General features: G+C 35.5%; 3 protein-coding genes across 5 annotated transcripts; 2 read left to right on the top strand and 1 right to left on the bottom strand.

Moving 5' to 3' along the window:
• MEE22 (maternal effect embryo arrest 22) lies at positions 1-5,953 on the top strand. The gene is made up of 8 exons (XM_016310935.3): positions 1-320; positions 411-525; positions 701-1,725; positions 2,088-3,529; positions 3,705-3,835; positions 3,998-4,815; positions 4,928-5,040; positions 5,318-5,953. Exons 1-8 carry the CDS (start codon positions 255-257, stop codon positions 5,613-5,615), a joined length of 4,008 nt encoding a protein of 1,335 aa, XP_016166421.1. The 5' UTR covers positions 1-254; the 3' UTR covers positions 5,616-5,953.
• A 2,107-nt stretch (positions 5,954-8,060) lies between these two features.
• Positions 8,061-11,949, top strand: LOC107609951 (protein DETOXIFICATION 41-like). Of its 3 annotated transcripts, none has more exons than XM_088493348.1 (8): positions 8,061-8,485; positions 8,682-9,120; positions 9,330-9,416; positions 9,506-9,562; positions 9,663-9,901; positions 10,400-10,518; positions 10,617-10,703; positions 11,738-11,949. In XM_088493348.1, exons 1-8 carry the CDS (start codon positions 8,158-8,160, stop codon positions 11,810-11,812), a joined length of 1,431 nt encoding a protein of 476 aa, XP_088349474.1. In that variant the 5' UTR covers positions 8,061-8,157; the 3' UTR covers positions 11,813-11,949. The 3 variants fall into 3 exon arrangements, with proteins under 3 accessions (XP_088349474.1, XP_016167502.1, XP_088349475.1); XM_016312016.3 differs by having other exon boundaries at positions 8,063-8,481; positions 8,576-9,120; XM_088493349.1 differs by lacking the exon at positions 10,400-10,518 and having other exon boundaries at positions 8,063-8,481; positions 8,576-9,120.
• Positions 11,950-13,411: 1,462 nt separating this feature from the next.
• LOC148550195 (uncharacterized) lies at positions 13,412-14,763 on the bottom strand. Its single transcript, XM_088494364.1, has 4 exons — positions 14,541-14,763; positions 14,126-14,274; positions 13,771-13,899; positions 13,412-13,699 (listed from the first exon to the last, which is right to left on the bottom strand). Exons 1-4 carry the CDS (start codon positions 14,761-14,763, stop codon positions 13,412-13,414), a joined length of 789 nt encoding a protein of 262 aa, XP_088350490.1.
• Between the last annotated feature and the right edge of the window lie 1,447 nt (positions 14,764-16,210).

The following is a 16,210-nucleotide window of genomic DNA, read 5'->3' as shown; positions in this document are numbered from 1 at the left end:
GTTTTGCAATTACCAAAAAAAAAAAAAAAAGCCCCGGAATTAGAAAAAAAAAAAGTTTAAATTTATTGACTGAAAATCTGAAATAGAAGAACGAAGAGAACGGTGGTGTAGAATCTCTACTACGGGGGTTTAGGGTTTTAATGGCGTAAAAATGATTACTTGATTGCACCGCCACTGTGTATCTCTAATTACTGTTCGGTTCCGATGCCAGTGTTTGAAGAATCTCACATTTCTCCATTCCCTCTTTGCCGCCAATGGCTCTCTCTGCAGATCACCCATTCGAACCTGTTTCCGCCACTGCTTGCTCCCACTGTGAAGCGGTAAAACCCTCTCTTTTTCTCTTTTTCGCTTTATTTGTCATTCAAAGCCGAGTTCTTTATTTATTTAGTTATTTTCCTTCTCTGTGGCAGTGGAAGAAGAAGTGTTCGAAGCTTCAAGAATCACGAAACGCTCTTCGCCAAGCTGTGAAGCTTCTAGAAACCAAAATCAATGAAGTTCAGGCTCAAAATGTGAAGCTCAGCCAAGGTTATTTATTTATTTATTTTCAATTTTTTATTTTTATGCCTTTTTCTTTGGGATGTGAGTAGTGAATCTGAATAAGAATTTTATGCATATGTAGTGGAATTTCTGCGAGTGGATTCACTGAACAGATTGGATTAAGTTGTAATTAGTGAACATTGCAATGTTGTATTTTCTGCAGAATGTGAAGAAGAACAGGCGCGAGCCAAAGCAGACGCTGAGGAGAAGCTTAAAGAATGTAATGCTAGAGTATCTTTAGAGAATGAAGTATGTAGCTTGAGGTCTGAAATTGATGCGATTCGGCAGAAACCTGGTGGTGATGCTAAGAATGGAAATGAGAGCATAGAGGGTTTTCAAGCTTGTATAGCTGATAAGGAAAAGGAAATCAGTAGGTTGAAGGAGCTCCTGGAGGCAGAGAAGAAAAAGGCGGATAAGGAGAAGAAAAACTCGGAGAAGGAGAGAAAGAAAGCAGCTGAAGCTTTGAAGGCAGTAGAAGCGGAGAAGAGCAAAACTGCAGAAAAAGAGATGCAAATTGCCAAAGTTGAAGCAGAGAAGGCTGAGGAGTATAGGACTCGGCTTGTTCGATTGGAGAAAGAAGCTAATGAGGCAAAAACAAAGCTGGCTTCTCAAATATCTGCCTCTAAAGAGGCAACGAAAAGGTTTGAGACTGAGAAGCGGAAGATATTAGCAGGAAAAAGAGATGCCGAGTTGGGGATGACGAAAGCTAAAGAAATGCTTGAAACTGAAAGGGGGAAAGTGACTGAGGAAAAGAAGCGAGCAGATTCAGAGATGGTTAAAGCAAAGGAGCAGAAGGCACTTGCAGAAAGTAACTGGAGGAAATTCATCGAAGAGAAACGGCGTGCGGATGAGATGTCTCATCAGGTTGAAAGGGATAAGCGGACAATTGAGGAGTTGAAGAAGAAGATATCTGAGCTCTTATCTGTATCAAAACCTGTTGAAACAGCCGGAGTACCTACTGCGAAAGCTGAAGATACTAGTGATGTAAAGCTTTTGAAAAGCCAACTAAAGCTTGAAAAGCTACGAGCAAAATATGCCAGGCAAAAATTTAAGTTGGAAGCAAGTCGTCGCAACTCTTTACACCAAGAATTAGGGCGTATAAAGACGGATTTTGTTCAACTCCTGCGTCGGCTTGATATGTTGGATGCATCCTTCTCATCGTTTCCTGGAAGACGTGAACAAACAAAGGTTGGTTTCACCTTACTTTCTATTTTGCACCTCTCTTCACTGTCACAATCTTGTTCTGGCTTATTCTCATATGAAGATACCGTGGACGTAGATATCTCTTATCTGTATAATGTTTTTTTGGTTATAAAATCATGGACTCTTGAACTTAATTATTGGTTCTCCCTTGTAGTGATGTTGGAAATCTTATGTTTACAATCATATTAGCTGTGCACTACCAGGTTTTTAGCCGTTGGGAATTAGGCGATTTTCTGAAAGCAATAAATAAGGGATTTTCCAATGGTTTCTTCTTCTTCTTTATTTTTCTTTAATTAAAAAAAAAAAAAAAACTATGTTTCTTAACTTCTTGGATGTTTATTTTGCAGTCTGGGAATATGCTATATATGCAGAACTCAGCTATCACGAGGCAAGTATGCAATTTCAATCTATCTCCGAAGCATAGTGAACTTGAAAATGAGCTTCTGCAGACTTGTTGCACAACAATGGACACATGTGATCCTTTGAGGAAAGACATGCAGCCCACTCAACCTCTTGTGCTATCTAGTGGAAATTACTCAGAATCCATCCCAGGTATTGATTCTAAATTGAAGCCTCTTAGCAGAGGACCCAACAGAACAAAGTTACAGAGTTCTGCAGTAAATTCCAATTCAGAATCTTTTTCTGATGGACAGTTGATGGGCTCACAGGAAACAACTGCTTTCCCAGTTAGTGCATCGGCAAAGTTGGATCAGGAGATCCTCAATGCAAGACAAATCATGTGCAACTCATCTGAAAGATATGTTACTGAGAACCATAGGAAGCGGAAAAGAACACATGATAATATTGGTAGTGTTGCAAATTTGTCTTCTCAGAATCTCTCTAATTTGCATGGTTTGTTGTATAGAGAAGAAGACAAATGCTTGGAAGGAGGGAGAGACGTGCTCCCTAATCTAAGCAGTATACAGAAAAATAATGATAGAGCCAACAAGAAGAAAAAGAAATCTCACACTGAAAAAGTTGTCACAGTACCTAGCACAGGAAGGGTTGCGAAGAAGGGTACAGAAGAGGCCAAAGCCAATATCTATGGGGATGCAAATGTTAGCGAACACATTTCTTGCCCTGGCTCACAAAATTTAGAAACCACTCCTGCCGGTGAAGAGAGGATATGTGATGCTGCACAAAATTTAGAAACCACTCCTGATGAAGTGAGGACATGTGGTGCTGCAAACAGCTTTGATTCTTTGATTAGTTTGGATAAAATGACTGATGAAACTTATATGAAGTTCTTAGAACTAGATAATGCTTCTTATGAGCAACGTTACAGAAGAGCAATGGATTCTCCCTTGTCACCATCACTTCCAGAAATTGAATTTCACAAAACATTTGAGGATAATAGTTTGAAGAAGCCCTTTCTAGAGGAAGCACTCCAAGAAGGCATGTCAAGTCAAAAAGCAGACCTGTTTCCTTCACCTGGTCTTGATGGAACTAATTTTGAAATCAGTTCCAATAATGAAAACTTAGATAGTTCATCTGATTCACGGATTAAGCCTACACAAGCAAGTAAAGCCGAGGTTGTAAAATTGCCACATATGCACACATCAGATATTTCCAGGGCCTCATTTCTGGCGGAGGATGAAATTGGACCTTTAAACAAACAACCTCCTAAAATTTGTGCTGTCTTTTCCAATATCGAGGACCATAGTGTCTTATCTAGGATGTTTTTTGCTATAAAAGCCTGTATGGCTCGGTGCAGTTTGGATACACAAACAGTTTGGGCTGTTGGTAGCATTCTGACTGCACTTAAAAAGGAAGACACACTCTCAAAGAAGTAAGTATCTCATGATTTTGAACAATGCACTCCTTTTTTAGTTTCTGTTTTGATACTCAAATTTATTGATTTATCAAGCAAATCAATTCATGACAAAATTAATCAATAGGGCTCAAGACAATTGATGGTGGACTGATAGTATTGATTTTCTTCTGTTTCCTCTAATCTTTTTCAGGGAGAAGGTTTCTGTGTTGTTAACGCTGATGCTGTTCAACTTTGTCATGGCTTCTACAAGTACATTTGGAAATCTTTGCGATGGCAATATATTTTGCTGCATGAATTCTTATGCCCAACATATTCGCACAGGTATATTCATTTGTTCTCATACAATTTCTGTTTATGTAATTGAATGTTTCTATTTAGATATTTTCATATCATGTTATATGCACTTTCTATAAACTTGAGTTTCATGTTCCTTTTGTGCTGTTGAGTATTGAATCAAACTAAAATGTTTTCCTTTTTGGGCAGCTATGTTGGATGCTGAGACAAGAATCCTCTTTTTAGAAACTTGTTCTTTTCTTGAGCTGCTTGGACTTATTGAAGACTTTCTTTTAGAAGGAAAAGTTCTAGTAGAGAATACAGTGCCTGCTGAGGCATCTGCAGATCATGCTTCCAATGATTCTCTAGATGGCATTAGTAACTTTTCTTCGGAGGTTGCTACAAGTGAACAATTGCTAGCAGGGAGTATTATATTATCTTCTATATGTGCTGCAACTGATCATGTTGGATTCATTTGTGAAGCTTCATACAAGATTCTTAGATTATGCAAATGGGATTCTTTAATGCTGTTGACTATCCTTCATATTTTTGCTTATTTGGGTGGAGAGAAGTTTTTTTATGTGGACAATTTTGGTTCAATGGTGACTGTTTTGAAATCTTTAGTTATTTTTCTTGAGGATGAGAGCAAAAAAGTTTCTACTTCTTATCTTCCTTCAATCGATCAGCTTCATACTGAATTTTGCACAAGTATTAAATGCCCATTCTTGGAAGGTGCTGAATCCATTGATTCAGTTTCATGCTTGCTCTTAGAAGAGATAAAATACTATAGGCTTCAATGGATAGAACAGGTTGCTTTGTCGGATTCTGGATTCATGCCAGAGAATTTTAACGGCAGACAATGCTCTAATCCGGAAGCAGTTCAGAAAGCCTACAAGAGTTGTGATGGACCTTGTAGTTTGAAAAGGTGCACGGTTTCTTCTGCTGCTCAACCAGGTGTTCTTGGCAATGTAGACTTGTGTTGCCTTTGTGATGTCTTGTCATTGGTGGAGCTGGTTGCAAAGAAAATGGTATTACTCTCTTATTTCCAAGTGAATATCATATTTGTGAATTTAACCTGTTGCTTAACTTCAGTGATGCATGAATATGAAACTAACCGAATGGTTCTCTCTCTTAATACAGGGCTGGCATTGGACTGACATCAAACTCGTTCCTCAGTTGCTGGATATGCTTGATTCAGGCATAGAGGAAAGCTTTGGTATTGCGATCATTGTTCTTCTTGGTCAACTTGGCAGGTAAATTATTGTTGCATTGATATTGATTGTGATGCTACCAACCATGGCCCACTATTCTTTGAGGGGCTTAGGCCAAGTCTATTAGTTGACTTAAGTCAGATTTATAACAACTAAAATCCCGCATGTGAAGAGATAATCAATGTTTCATGTATGATTTTACGGCCGTTTCTCTTGTGATCCTATATCCGTGGACAACCCACGGAACATTTTAATGGAGGTTGATGCTTTGACATTTTCTTTGATTTTCTAATTTTGGGGTTAATTTAAAAAATTTCAGGATTGGAGTTGATGCTGCTGGATATGAAGATCGGGGAGTTGAGAACTTGAGATATAAGTTGTTCGCTTTTCTGGATCACACCTCTTCCATGAAAGCTCGCAATTCTCTTCAGATTTCTGCCGTGACATCTCTTTTCGGCCTTCTTCCTCTTGATCCTGAAGCTCTTGTTTGCACTGAGATCAATCTTCCAGCATATTCTAAATCCATTTCCGACCATGCGCAAACTTTGAGGAAGTGGTCGTCTGGGCTGGATAAAGATGACCAGGAATTTCTATCTACCATGTTAAGACCACAATGATGGTATGTAGCAAGTTTGATTACCCATCCAAGACTTCGAAATTAATTGAATAAGTAGGAGGCTCTTGCAGTCATTGTTTTGAAATGTAATTGACTGCACACCTGAAAAAAGTTTTGTAGATTGAACAAGATATTGGGAAATTAAATATCATGTTAGGTTTAGAGGCTTCCAACTTGGTTGGTTAAGGGTATGCTTCTGTAGTTCATCTTAGACTTGTAAATAAATCCCCCTTTGGTTGGTTGTAATGTAAATTCATTGTTTTTTTGTAACCTTATTTTTTTCATGGAAAATTCCATACTTTTGAAATTAAATGTTAGTATCAAGCTTGATTCACACAATGGTCGTGACTCATGAGTCTACATTCATGTAAATAGACACTTTCGCATTAGTTTCATTAATCAAAATAAAGACATTATTTCTCCTAGGTTCACTCAAGTGTTAGATATATTTCTCAAGTGTCAAATGAAGACCTGAAGCTACTACCTACCGGTCATTGCTCACACATTTGTTCAACAACTAAATTCACTCCTCACTAGGACAGTCATGACCTGATTTTGTGAAGAATGTTTGATGTTAACTTGTTAGGTGGCCCATTGAAGGAAAGAGACAACTAAACATCTGAAGAAGTTAGAAAGAAAACAAAACATAATAGTATTTTTAGGATTTCAATCTAACTACAACCATCTAAGTCTTATTACTAAGAATTTGACCAATTCAACCTGATCTAACTTGGGTCCCATAAAAAGAATAAAGTCCCTTTGTAAGGATTTTTTCAATTCTCAAGACTTGAAATCGATAATTATTACTTTAACTAATTTCATGATGCTAATTAAATAATAGGCGGCGACTCTGGTGTAGAAGCTCTTATGGCTTCTATACATGTAGAAGTGCAGTGGCGGATGGAGCTGAAGACACGTGTCTGAGGAGGGAATACAACTTGTGCTGCTGCAAGTGATGTGCAAGGCACGTTCAGTTTACTGAATGTTGAGGGTTTTGTTTTGAAGAGCATATTTTTTTAATTTAAGGGCAATGTTTATATCCAGCAATTTTAGAAGCTGAAAATGTAAAAGATACGTAGAAAGTTGTTTAATTTGTCATATGGGATTTGTTAATTTTTTTGGTTTTGAAAAAAACAATTCAAATAAATATAATTACATTTAATTAAAAATATAATTTATTATTATTTATTGAATATGTGCCTTTTTTTGGGCGTTTATATTTCTCTCAAAGAAACTGTGATATTGTTGAACAAATCAAACTAACTTTATAAATGATTTGAATTACATAATTTAATAGTTTAATTTAATATATTACTTCAAAGATTCATTCAAAATGGATGACATAAATACTATTTAACTATATTATATTATGATTTTTTAAATTTTAAAATTATTTTACTGAATATAATGTTGTTACTTGTATTTATTAAATATATGTGCTACAATTTTTAAAAAATTCTTTCAAAAATTAATTTTAATAAGTTACTTTTAAACTTAAAAATTTTATCAAATCAGCGTTATATCTAAAAAAGCAAAAAATATACCACTTTTACAAATTGCAATCTTTAATAAATTCACGCTAAAAATTAAATTATAAAAAATTTATTCTCCCGATCTTTTGTTACTCATTTGTATTCATTTTTTAGGAGTGATGTTATTGTCTTTTAGCATCAATCGCATTGCTTTTTTGTTGTTTACTATCGTTCATTTCATTTTAAACATTTTGATATTAAGTCTATAAATTATTTTTCGAGTAATCTTTTTTTAAAATATTGAATGTTAACCTTTGTAGTAAAATTACTTTATAATATAATATCTTTTGAAACAAAATATTTTAATTATATATGTTACCCAAACATCAAATTATGGTCACTCATTTACTTAATCAAAACTGGCATATTTATCAAAATCTACTAGATATCAAAATGTACTATTAAAAATATCACAGTTTTTTTTTAGAGAAATATAAACGCCCAAAAAAAGCACATATTCAATAAGTGATAATAAATTATATTTTTAATTAAATGTAATTATATTTATTTGAATTGTTTTTTCAAAACCAAAAAAATTAACAAATTACATACAAATTAAACAACTTTCTATATATCTTTTACATTTTCAGCTTCTAAAATTGTTAGATATAAACATTGCCCTTAAATTAAAAAAATACGCTCTTCAAAACAAAACCCTCAACATTCAGCCCAATTTCTAAGCCTGTAATTATGATATCTTCATTAAGCGCTAATACACATAATTACACAAGAAGACTGTCATAATCCCAACGTGATAAAAACTGAACATGCCTTACACATCACCTGCACCAGCACAAGTTGTGTTCCTTCCTCGGACACGTGTCTTCAGCTCCATCCGCCACTGGACTTCTACATGTGTAGAAGCCATAAGAGCTTCTACACCAAAGTCGCCCCCTAAATATAATATGTATCTGCTTGCCTAAGCATACACAGGAGGAACCAACCTAACTTTCCACATCTTATTTATACAAGTTTACTAGCAATAACTTTTCATGTAGTGAACTAGTTTGAATGCTTAGTGAGACACACAGAACCATGGGGTCTGTGGAGTACCAACCATTGCTAGACTCAAACACAAAGGTTTCATCTTTGTCAGCTGATGCCATTGAGGAATTCTTAGAACACAAACCAATCGAGGCACGGTGGTGGCTGAAGCTAGTTGCTTGGGAGTCAAGGCTTCTCTGGCTCCTCTCTGGTTCTTCCATTATTGTATCCATTTTCAATTACATGCTAAGCTTTGTAACATTGATGTTCACTGGCCATTTGGGTTCTCTAGAGCTCGCTGGAGCTTCCATAGCTAGTGTTGGAATTCAAGGCCTTGCTTATGGAATTATGGTATGTATTCTTATTTTCTCAGAAAACTCATACTTATCTTTGGTAATATTATGATAGTATGCTCAGTTTTGAATTCTAAATTTCCATCAAACAGTTGGGGATGGCGAGTGCAGTGCAAACAGTGTGTGGCCAGGCTTATGGAGCTGCGAAACACGCGGCAATGGGAGTCATATTGCAAAGAGCAATCATCTTACACATAGGTGCAGCTGTGCTACTCACATTCCTCTATTGGTTCTCAGGGCCTTTTCTAAAAGCCATAGGTCAATCAGACAGCATAGCTGGGCAGGCGCAGATTTTCGCCCGAGGACTAATCATTCAGCTCTATGCATTCGCGGTAACCTGTCCAATGCAGAGGTTCCTGCAAGCACAGAACATAGTGAATCCTTTGGCATACATGTCAGTTGGTGTGTTCCTTCTGCATGTTCTTCTGAGTTGGCTAGTTGTCTATGTTTTCGATTATGGACTTCTTGGTGCAGCACTCACACTCAGCTTTTCTTGGTGCATTCTTGCTTTCTTGAATGGTTTGTACATTGTTCTTAGCCCAAGGTGCAACCAAACTTGGAATGGCTTTACTTTAAAAGCCTTCAAAGGAATCTGGCCTTATTTCAAGCTCACACTTGCTTCTGCTATCATGTTATGGTATGTAACGATTTAATTACGCATAATATCTAACTGTTAATTTAAGAGGCAGGACCCAAACATGACACGGCACAAAAAAAAAATAATGGTAAAGATCAGACGTGATAAAATCGTGTGAAATTTTCATATCTAATGATCTGTTTAAACTTTTCAAAATACGTTAAATCTATAGAATAAAACCACTTATGTACATATTTTTGATAATGTAGTTTGGAGATATGGTACAATCAAGGACTAGTGCTTATATCAGGACTGCTCTCAAATCCAACTATTTCACTGGACACGATTTCAATTTGGTATGTTCATAGTTAATTTTAGAATGATCTTTCTACCCATTGTTCAAATTTCTTTCTAACAATAATCTCCATGTTTATGTACTTTTCAGTATGAACTACTTGAACTGGGACATGCAATTTATGTTAGGACTTAGTGCAGCTGCAAGGTAACTTAAAAAACAAAACACAGAGTTTTATTTTATGTTAATTTTTTTCATCCACTCAACTTTCAGACAAAGATTTTGATCACAATTTCAATGAATTCAGTGTGAGGGTTAGCAATGAATTAGGAGCAGCACATCCAAGAGTAGCAAAATTTTCAGTGTTTGTAGTAAATGGAACGAGCGTCGCGATCAGTATAGTATTTTGCGCCATTGTCTTGATCTTCAGGGTTGGTTTGAGCAAGCTTTTCACTACTGACTCTGAAGTTATTGAGGATGTTTCTAACTTAACTCCATTGCTAGCCATGTCTGTTTTCCTTAATGGCATTCAACCTATACTCTCAGGTAATAAAACTATATGCTATATATAAACACCATTCTATGGTTTATCATTTATTTCTGATCCAAGGTCTTAGGTTTGAGTAAATAGGAAGAAAGAGATATTGGGAGATATAAAATTGTACCAAGAATAAAACATAATAAAAAAACACTTTCAACTATATTTTTTATAGCTAAGTTTGATAAATGTCTCAAGACAGAAATACTATACAAACTATTTGGAGAATGAAACAGATACAAAATTAGATAAAAGATCTTTGTCTTAACTGTTAAGGCAAAATTTGTCTCTTTTTTGTCTTTATAAAGTTGAAACCAAGACAAAATTTATGTGTTATCTTTGTTTCCTATCTTAAATAAATAAATACATCCAATGAAACATCAATCAAGTTGGATTGAATTGATCAAACCTTTTATAATATGGTTTAGATACTAATGGTTCATTTAGACCTGGAAAGAATAAATGTTCCATCTTTATTAGTTTACTTTTTGTTTGAAAATTTTCAGGAGTTGCAATTGGAAGTGGATGGCAAGCTATAGTTGCTTATGTTAACTTGTTTTGTTACTATGTTATTGGTCTTACTGTTGGATGTGTCCTTGGCTTTAAAACATCTTTAGGAGTAGCTGTAAGTTTGAACCATTACCATTTCCCTCACTAATTAGTTACTGCTCCTAAGCTTGTATTAAAATCAGTGTAATTCTAAGCATTTGGAATTTCTTACAGGGTATCTGGTGGGGAATGATCCTTGGAGTTTTCATACAAACAGTAACTCTTATAATTCTGACTGCAAGAACAAATTGGGATAATGAGGTAATCAAATTCAAAACATTAGACTATACAACCTAAAATATTTTAGAGAAATTTAGTGCCAGAAAGTTAATATATTAGTAGGGGTGGCAAAGCGGGCCGGCCCGCCCCAACCCGCCCCGCCCCACCAATTAAAATGGGTTCAAAATGCTAGCCCGCCCCGCTTTATAGCGGCGGGCTAGCCCGCTTTTTATTTTTGAAAAATAAAACTTTCATTAAAATTAACCAAAAAATAATAATTAAAAAATCAAATACAAATAAAAAATAGTCAAATTATAATATAATTTTATTATTATTTTTTTAATTTTTAACTTCAATAAAATTGTTCAAAATAATATTTGTCAATAGAATCATCTTTATTTTAAAAAATAAGTCACATAATTTGAGCATATATACGAAATTGTAAAATAAAATAAATAAAGTTAATAACTAAAAGAAGAATAAAAACAAAAAATGAAAAAAAGTGTTTAAAAATTCTATAATTATTAATTTTATAATAGCAATCACTCTTTTATTTAATAAAAAAGAAAAATAAAAATAAAAATCTTCGATCCGGCGGACCGGCCCGTCCCGCCCCGTCAAAACCCGCCAATTTGGCGGTGCGGGTTTGGCGGGTTTTTTAAATTTGGCGGGTTCCAAATCCTAACCCGACCCGCCTTTTTTAGCGGGTTTAGTGGATCGGCCCGACGGACTCGACCCGTTTTGCCACTCATATATATTAGTATTTTAAGATTTTTTGACATCAAATACGCTTTTAAATGATATGCATGAAATAAAAGAAGTTTCTAAAAATTCGGTTTAGAGTTTAAGGTTTATTGATGTCGCGTGTATTTTTTATAGACAAAAATAGCGTCACATATTTAACTTTTAAAATATCTGTTTAGCATAAAAGAAAACGGTTCGATACGAATATAAAGTTAGATTTTATCTTTTAAAGACTAAGTTGATGTCTCATGAATCTTTTAGAAACTAATTTGTCCTTGTTATGACATTATCAAAGGTGAGACTATGAAGCAATTTGTAATTGTTGTTTGTAGGTTGAGAAAGCTGTCATTAGAATCAAGAGATCTGCAGAAGATGATACCTTAGAGCAATTGGTTGCTGATGCTTAGAATAATAATTTACATCACTTTTCTCTGAGCTTAGTAGAAATGCTGATTACCAAGCACAATGATGTTGTAGTTCATGAGGGTTTCTTTGTGTTTTCACATATTTTTGGTATCAAATAAGGAAATCCACTTATGTGAAAGTTATAATCTATATAAATTATATTTATTCTATTTACATCAACTCATGAGTTTGAACCAGTTAAGATAAACTTTTATAAAGTGAAAATTGAATTTTAAAACTGTTAATGATCAAATAATGTATTATGTAGTTTTTTTATGAGATTATTTAAATTGAAACATGTAAGAAATTTTTTTATTCAAAACATCATTTATATTACTCATTTAAAATAAAGTTTCTATCTTACGGATATCTCTTTAAAAAAAATTATAAGAATAAACATGAACGTTAATATTATCAGACAAAAATTACATATCAATCAAGATATTACAAAAAAATATTTAAAAAAATTCTAAATCATGGTAATAGAGGACAGAGTTATCCTCACTTGTACAGTTGTACGGTAAAGAGGTAATCCAAGCCTCCAATCAATGGAGCCAGTGAATTCTCCTTGCAAATGCCATGCAACCTGAAACTCAGCATGACTTTTAATACTAATCAAACAGGGACTTTTTGGGAATCAGTAATGTTAGGGGTTAGCACATTTTGTGATTTATAGTCATTAATTAGTCATAATTAGTATTTTTAATGGTGTAAGATTACTTCTAATAGTGTAGAAATATACATTCTTTTCTTGATGGTAAATATTGACTAGAATTTAATGAAAATGCTGGCTCTGAGATCTTTTTCTCTGGGAATATTACTTTTCCGACTTCTTTCACTAACCTGGTAGATTTCTTTTACATGTTTTTTGCGAGATGACTTTGAGGTTTCTCTCGTGCGAAGTCTCCCACGATCACATGGAGGTTCTTTTTGAGTCTTCCGTCCTCACTTCTCCTTAGAGCTTCTTTTTTTATTGGAGATTTGTGGTCTAGTTTTTTAATATACAAATCAATTTGGGTAGTATTGTAATTATTAAAAAATTTATTGGTTAACTATATTGGCAGTTGGTTAGTTTTTTGATGGAAAAAACATAACTGTTCACAAAAAATATAATTTGGGTCTCTAATTCTAATCATCATAATAAACACTCTGATTTCATCCTTTTTTTTTTGTGGTTCAAGAATTGAAAGTTCTAAGTTTGGAATAAGGATTATTGGCAATGGCTGGAAGTATTATTAGTTTCATAAAATAACTAACATCTTCTTCTTCTAGTGTCCGACCTAGAAGAAACAATATACTTGTCTAATCGACTATCTCGACCAACTTCTCTATCACATTTTTTAGGTCGTAATTCGTAAAATTGTTGGTATGGTGGTCGTAGATATGGTAGTACTCGTAATACTCTTGTTACCTCCCTTCTTGCCCTTAATTAGATGTGGTGGAGGTAGCTTCTCTATGTTACAAATATTCCTGTAGACTTCAACTAAAGGAACTCTTAAGGGAGTGTAGGAGCAGTACTTTTTACTCTTTTTTTTTTGTGACTGTAACTAAAAAAGAAAAAGAAGAGGCAAAAGGAACACGAACAAGAACCCCAAAAAAAACTAAGGCATCATGTCCTGAAGAAGAAGTAATTGAAGACCCTCCCACAACACCAGCCATTCAGCATGGTAAACACCTTCCTTGATAGCATGTTTGGCCAAGGAGTCAACTACACAATTCGCCGTTCTCTGAATCAACACCAGCTCTGTCCTCCACGGATGTTGAGTAATGTCACGAATATTCTCAAGCAAGGAACTTACTTCGTTGCTAGTATGAGTAGAAAAATCTCTCAACAAAAGGGAGGTCTCAAGGCAATCAGTCTCACAATAAACATCTTTAAAACCAGCCTCCTAGACCAGCAATAATCCTTTTTAAATAGCAAATAATTCACCCTTAAGAACACTGAAAGGGAAAATAATACCAGCACAACCTGTCTTTCACACACCGTTCCAATCTCAGATAACACAACTGAAGCCAACAACACCATCAGCATCGAGTTTGCTAGCATCACAATTGACCGTGACAGAGCCATGGGCAGGGGGGATCCAGTCTAGAATCAAGGAAGACATGTAGGAAGCTTGTTGCAAGATAAAATTCTTGTGTAACTTATTCTCAGAGGCATAGATTAGAGCAACCACCTTATCCGGAGCCCAATGATCTGAAGGATTGAAAATAGCCTTGTTTCTCTCCTTCCATATCCACCAAAGAGCAGAAAAGAAGCGATAAGCATTACGATTCTTATCTCTCCAAATTCAAGGTAATAAATCAAGGTTCACCTGATCATAATTCAACCTTTGCCAAATATCATGAGGCATAAGACAGTCACGAAGGCAGTGAAGCACAGTTTCAGGGTTAGAGTTGCATCGAGGGCAAAGATCTGAAGAGGTAAGGCCTCTCCGAAAAAGAAAGAAAACAGTAGGTAACCCTTGATGGAGAGAAAGCAGACCAACTACTTATACTTTTTAGGAACCTTCAGTTGCCAAAGCCACAACTAATTGCTTTGATCATCCCAATTTAAGTTCCTCTTGCACAACTAATAATAGCCCCATTTTGAGGTGTAAACCTTTAAAGAGGATGCATTCCAAAATCAATCAGTGCTACTTTCAACTTAAAGGTCCAGATTATAAGCCAGAATATTTTGTCTCATTTCCTCTGGAATCATGGTGCAAACCCGATTCAAATTCCAATTACCATTCTCCGATAAATCCTGAAGTCTTAGCTCAATATCCAAGATGTGGAGAAAGAGAAGAACGTCTGCAAGGGATCCTTCAAATCTCCAACCATCATACCAAAAGGATTGGTGAGGAGGACCAATGCTCCAGAAATAGTCATCTTGCAAGACTTGGAAGGCTTTATAAATACCCTTCCAAAAAGCAGAAGCATTATTAGAAAAAGGGAGAGTTCTCACCTCCATATTCGAAAGGTATTTATATGTGACAAGTTGAACCCAAAGTTCCTCCGAAGAGTTGTAAAGGTGCCAAATGAGCTTACCTAGAAAGGCAATATTAGATCATCGAGGATCCCTTACTCCAAGACCACCATATTTCTTAGGGGTGATTACCGTCTTCCAATTAACAAAACTCATCCCTCTCCCATCAATTTGTTTTTCTTGAGGAATCTACGCATCGTGAAAGAGATGTCATTACAAACGCCCACTGAAAAGAGAGACACTTGCATATTATAAATAGGGATAAATGAGACCACTGAGTTGATGAGATAAATCTATCCGCTTTGTTAAGGATCTTGCCTTTCCAACCAGTAAGACGCCATCTAATCTTGTTCAGGATGTTATTAAAAGTAGCCCTGGTCGTCTTCGAGTGACTCAAATTCACACCAAGATATCGCCCCAAGTCTTGGGTGAACCGGATGGAAATACCCCAGTGAACAAATATTTTCTTCTATTGTTGACATTCTTGGAACACAAAGCTTTAGACTTTTTAAGATTGATCTTCATGCCTGCTTTATAAAAGTTGCTAAAAGTGTTCATTACAATTTGCACTTGAGCTTTTTTTGCTTTAACAACAACAGCAGATCACCAGTGAACATAAGGTGCGATATTCTCGGGCCACCTCTAGAAATAGCTACCAGATCTCAACACCCATTGTCCACTAACTTGGAAATATAACAGGCAAGTCACTCCATACAAATGACAAATAAATATGGGGATATGGGGTCACCCTAACGGAGCTTTCTATTAGGAGAAAAATTGTCGAGTCTAGAACCATTCCAAATGATGGATAGAGAAGAAGCTTTGACACAAGACATAATAAGCCTGGTCGAGGGAGCAGGAAAACCAAAACTCGTCAAGAAATGCTCAAGAAACTGCCAGTCAACTCTATCATACACTTTTTTTTAAATCAATCTTAAAGGCCAGCATACCTTTTTTGACTTCGTATGCTTCATAAAATGCAGCATTTCTTGGGCAATAATGATATTATTCGGTGTACCCCTTCCCGGGATAAAACCACCCTGGAGGGGGCCGATAATCTCTTCCAAGAAGGGTCGTAAGCGATTAATCAACACCTTCGTAATAACTTTATACACCACATTACATAGGCTAATGGACTTGAAATCCTTTATAAACGTTGGCGCTTCTATCTTAGGAATCAAAATAATGAGTCTCCATAAGTTTCGGGTTAAGGTAACCACCCGCAAAAGCCATTCTAACCAAATTCCATACATCCGCTCCAATAATATTCTAATATTCCTTGAAAAAATAAGCTTGAAAGCCATCTGGTCCTGGAGCCTTAAAGGAGCTCATGCCAAAGACAGCCGCTTTGACCTCGAAGAAAGAGACTAGAGCGATACTTTTTACTTTGACTAAATGAGTTATCATCCCGTTTTCTCTATCTTTATTTTTA

Source organism: Arachis ipaensis, chromosome B7, assembly GCF_059453495.1.
Source record: "Arachis ipaensis isolate K30076 ecotype BB chromosome B7, ASM5945349v1, whole genome shotgun sequence".
NCBI classification, from domain to species: domain Eukaryota; kingdom Viridiplantae; phylum Streptophyta; class Magnoliopsida; order Fabales; family Fabaceae; genus Arachis; species Arachis ipaensis.
Note: the sequence above shows the minus strand (reverse complement) of the source record. Positions and strands in the feature narration are given on the sequence as shown.

What these genes read in the sequence shown, in the direction of transcription:
- LOC107609951 (XM_016312016.3), top strand. Translation starts at nt 8,158, where the DNA reads ATGCTTAGTGAGACACACAGAACCATGGGGTCTGTGGAGTACCAACCA. An exon ending in CTGGACACGATTTCAATTTG is followed by an intron (nt 9,417 to 9,505) that starts GTATGTTCATAG and finishes TGTACTTTTCAG; the next exon opens with TATGAACTACTTGAACTGGG. An exon ending in GAACAAATTGGGATAATGAG is followed by an intron (nt 10,704 to 11,737) that starts GTAATCAAATTC and finishes TGTTGTTTGTAG; the next exon opens with GTTGAGAAAGCTGTCATTAG.
- LOC148550195 (XM_088494364.1), bottom strand. Translation starts at nt 14,763, where the DNA reads ATGGAGGTGAGAACTCTCCCTTTTTCTAATAATGCTTCTGCTTTTTGG. An exon ending in TCAGGATTTATCGGAGAATG is followed by an intron (nt 14,275 to 14,540) that starts GTAATTGGAATT and finishes CTCTCCATCAAG; the next exon opens with GGTTACCTACTGTTTTCTTT. An exon ending in AAAGGTTGAATTATGATCAG is followed by an intron (nt 13,900 to 14,125) that starts GTGAACCTTGAT and finishes CCTTGATTCTAG; the next exon opens with ACTGGATCCCCCCTGCCCAT.
- MEE22 (XM_016310935.3), top strand. Translation starts at nt 255, where the DNA reads ATGGCTCTCTCTGCAGATCACCCATTCGAACCTGTTTCCGCCACTGCT. An exon ending in GAAGACGTGAACAAACAAAG is followed by an intron (nt 1,726 to 2,087) that starts GTTGGTTTCACC and finishes TTTATTTTGCAG; the next exon opens with TCTGGGAATATGCTATATAT. An exon ending in GAAGACACACTCTCAAAGAA is followed by an intron (nt 3,530 to 3,704) that starts GTAAGTATCTCA and finishes AATCTTTTTCAG; the next exon opens with GGAGAAGGTTTCTGTGTTGT.